The 4,211-nt window shown below is 40.1% G+C and overlaps 1 protein-coding gene across 1 annotated transcript in view; it reads left to right on the top strand.

Moving 5' to 3' along the window:
* mppe1 (metallophosphoesterase 1) overlaps window positions 1–1,614 on the top strand; it is a 24,795-nt gene extending 23,181 nt beyond the window's left edge. The window contains exon 9 of the mRNA XM_008279673.1: window positions 728–1,614. Coding sequence (XP_008277895.1) covers window positions 728–913 — 186 coding nt within the window. The 3' untranslated portion in view covers window positions 914–1,614. The remainder of the gene's footprint in view (window positions 1–727) is intronic.
* The last annotated feature ends 2,597 nt before the right edge of the window (window positions 1,615–4,211 follow it).

Here is a 4,211-nt window from a genome sequence, read left to right as displayed (position 1 = left end):
AGCTGGAGGTCATTCTAAATCTAGATTCAAGTTCACCAGAAGGCAAGTGGAAACTCTAAAGTCAACTAAAAGGAGATTCTTTGGTCTCATGAAACCAAAGCTGAGCTCTTTGGCCATAAGACGAGACGCTCTGTTTGGCAGACACCAAACACAAACGCATCACAAACATACCATCCCGACCGTGACGCATGGTGGTGGCAGCATCACGATGTGGGGATGCTGGTACGACCTGGATCAGTCTGCAAGAGAACTGCGACCTGGGAGAACATTTGTTTTCCAATAATACAATAAAGCCGGAAGTGGTTTTTTAAGACAACATAGTGAATGTTCAGGAGTGGCCGACTCAGAGTCCCGACTTCGAGCAAACTAAGAATTCACAGCTAGATTTGGAAAGTACTGTTTGTTGTGATTTTGCAAAGCAGAATGGGGTAAACCTGCAGTGTCTAGACGTGCAAGGTTGATTTAGAGCTATCCACGCTGGCTCAATGCTGCAATGTTGGCTAAAGGTGCTTCGACTAAATGCTGACCGCAAGGGGGTGAATTTGTGATCAATTGACATTACTTTGACATTAATCCTTTTTTTTTTTTTTTTACATTTTCGTCAAAAGAAGCCCAGTTACATTGACCATAATTCAATGTTGAAAAGCAGTTTAAAGGGCAAACGTCACTGTAAACCCCAATCATCATCCCTAACCTGCAGCATCCCTCCCTCCTCTCATGCCTTCAGGCCTCGGTGTCGCCCAGCACCCACACCCTGTCCAAGTGTTTCCTGCCGGAGGAGAGCACGGTGATCGGCGTGTACTGCTCGGCCGGCGCCTGCCTGCTGCTGCTGTTCCTGGCCCACTGTCTGTGGATGAAAGGTCTGCTGCAGTGCCTCAGCCTCTGCCTGCTGGGGAAGCACAAGTCCCTGTGAACTACATTACCCAGCGTGCACCACGTTCCAGGACTGAGCCACCGGAGCTGGTAATGTGAAGATTCCTCCCCCCTCCTCCCCCCTCGGTGAGCGTGCCAAAAATCTGTCCATGCAACCTCGATTTGTTCGTCCAAATGTTTTTTGCGGCACTGTGAAGGACATGAATATGTATTTTAAATGTCTTTAAAAAGGACTTAAAGTTTATTACTGCTGATGTTGAGGATGATAGTCGAGTTTGAGCCTCTGATAAGGACCAAATTGTTGTTACAAGTCATCAGCAAAGTTTGTTTGAACTTGTCAGACAGGTGGAAGACGAAGCATCAGGAAGTTTTCAATCACAGAAAAGTGTGACCGTGTGACCAAAGCGCACACACGTGGCATTAAGTAGGACAAATCAAACACGTATATATGTAAATACTAACTCTCTGATTTAAGATGGTGAAGTTAAGAGGTCCGTTGGTGCTTTCTGTCTCCCCCCTCTGATGTTAACTGTGACCCGACGTGATCATCTCACACCCAGCACTGTTCGTTTTCTGTCGTTGATGTCACGTCACCCATCCAGGTTCCTCGTCGTTTTTATGATGCATATCAGAAACAAATATTTATTGCTGACTTTCTGTGCCAAATGTTTGTGAGGGTTTTTGCCAAATTGTTGAGATGTTTCTGACGAACTGTACATAATAAATCAGAATCTTAAGGCCTGTCTTGGAGTTTTTCTGCACAAATCGATCGTCCGGAGTCGCATCACTCCACAAACCACATGTTCTGTGTTTGCAAAGCGACATGAAATTAAATATGAGTAGAAAGCATCAGGGAAGTCTGTTCAAAAAAGCATCTTTGAGTTGTTTTTAAGCTAAAAAAAAAAAAAAACACATTTTCATCAATCCACATCTTCTATAAGGCCGGATTTAAACATAAATGTGTACTGAAGTGATCTTAAGTATCCTGAGATGCCTTATTTAATCTCTAATAGTCTGTTGGACATATTTAGTTCCATTGCAAATCAATGATTAATGGGATTTTTTAAAATGATTTTTGCATCTATAAGATTTCTTTAGTTCTGTAACTAACAAATGTACTTATCGATTTATCTGCTCCCTACTTTTTAATTAATTTAATACCAGTTCAGTCTGTAAAACGCCAAAATATTGCAAAAGTGTCCCTCAAAACTTCTCAAGACGACATATTTAATTTTCTTTTTTTGAACAAACCCCAATGACACCTGATTTCTAACTTATCTGCACCAGAAAGAAGCTGCAGATCGTCACATTTGGGGAGCTGAGCAGCGATTTTAGCCCAACATTTGCTTTTAAGGATGAATCTTTTATCAGAATTCATGCAGTTTCCACTCAATTAATTATCTGGTTCGTTCATCAGAAAATTTCCAACGTAACCGCACAAGAATGTTTTCTTTGTGACCAGATATCAGTAAAGGAAATCACACTGTGAGAAGAGCAGGGATGTATCGCTGCATTATGGACTAAATTCATTACTGTTGTTTAAACATATTCCCTAATTTCTTATCACACCTCATTACATGTAAAATTGTACTCAATATTTCCTTTTTAAAGGTCTCCACCCAGAATGACACTGTCTATGGTCCGTATCACATACCGACTGCATACAGCATCTCCTACTGATTATAGTGAGCTGTTTCTATTATACAACAAAATGAACACTTTTCAGTTTTATACTAACTAAAAAAAAAAGATGCTTTAACTTCAAAACAACACAGCTGAGCAGAAAAAGGAGAAAAGCACAATGTTGTTCTCTAATTGGATCCTTTTCCTGTAAGGTCTTCAACTCTGAAAAAAAAAAAGTGTCTTGATCAGTATCTCTGGAGATGTTCTGACATCACAGCAGGAAAACACAGCCGCAGATATTAAATGATGCTTCAGCTTCATGTCATGGACTGCCGGGACTCTTTGGTAACTTCTCCTTTACCTTCTGCAAAAAAAGTGAAAATGTTTATATTTAGTGCGACAGAATTTGAATCATACTTTGGCTCTTCATAATCTTTCTGTGTCTTCTTGAAGTCAACTTGTGACGTGCAAAAGTTTAGTCAAAAACTGATGGTGACTGTACCAGGAATAAGGAGATGTATTATATTAAATACTCAGTGAGCTTTTGAATTGTCCCAAGGGGATAAAGTTATCTGAATTGAATTGAATATCTTCCACAGGGGAGCTATTTTTCAAATATAATTGCTATTTTTAAAAATTTTTTAGTGTCTCTGCACATCAACTTTTCATTCATTTTTCCTTTAAACTACACAAACACGTATTCAAAACATGAATCATGGCTCCGTTGTATTAAAAGTGTCCCAGTAAGTCCTGAAAGCAGCAATCATCAACTTAATCACAAGTGCACTTTTAAAAACTGTGACATGTTAAATGATCTTTAGTGAAATATCTCCGGCGTCCATTCGACCAGACCAACCGCGCTCATGTGCAGGGCCTTGAAATCCACATAAAACACACTGTGCATCACCATAACACCGCATTACACCCACAAGAAAGGACCTGAAACACAACAGAGATTCGGAGCGTTTCCCAGCATTCTCTGCGGTGGCGACAAATCTGGACACAACTGGACACCAAGATGGAAATAAAGCAAAGTCCTCTAATGTGCCTCTTTATTTAAAGAAAATAAAAATGTCATTTAATCATCCTCCCAGGCCAAACAAGGTTTTTGCACCTCCAGTCAGTTCACTCTCTTTTGGGGATAGACGTGTACTGTAGCAGAAGAAAAGGCTGATGCTGTTTGTACAAGGAGAAGAGCTTGTCTTGTTGGGTGCTGCTCACACATTCATAGTGCCTGTGCCATTGGGTATGGCTCCAAAGGACCAAAGAATTACTAATATTGCACGCTCTCATTTATTCATCTCCATTCTAAACATGCTTTCCTATGTGTGTATGTATACATATTTACCGTATACATACATAGGTATGTACACCTAGGCACACACATAATTAAACATGTATAATTGTACATATATATTTATATAGACCTATAAATTTACATGTACATACATTTATAAAATTTTACACACAACACGCACTTCGCCCTCACGCGCACACACACTCTCGCACGCACGCACGCATACACACAATGCGTCTGTGAGTCTATGTTTGTTTTATGTACACATGCGCACAGGCACGCACATCAGTACAGATCTCAGACACACTTCATATCGAAAAAACGTTGGTTCCTATTAAAACAACACCAGGTTGCAATTTGGACACTTTCAATGGATTTCCAATGTTTGTTTAAAGCTGTGAAATTCAAAATAATAATA

Source organism: Stegastes partitus, unplaced genomic scaffold, assembly GCF_000690725.1.
Source record: "Stegastes partitus isolate 25-593 unplaced genomic scaffold, Stegastes_partitus-1.0.2 Scaffold167, whole genome shotgun sequence".
NCBI classification, from domain to species: Eukaryota; Metazoa; Chordata; class Actinopteri; family Pomacentridae; genus Stegastes; species Stegastes partitus.
Note: the sequence above shows the minus strand (reverse complement) of the source record. Positions and strands in the feature narration are given on the sequence as shown.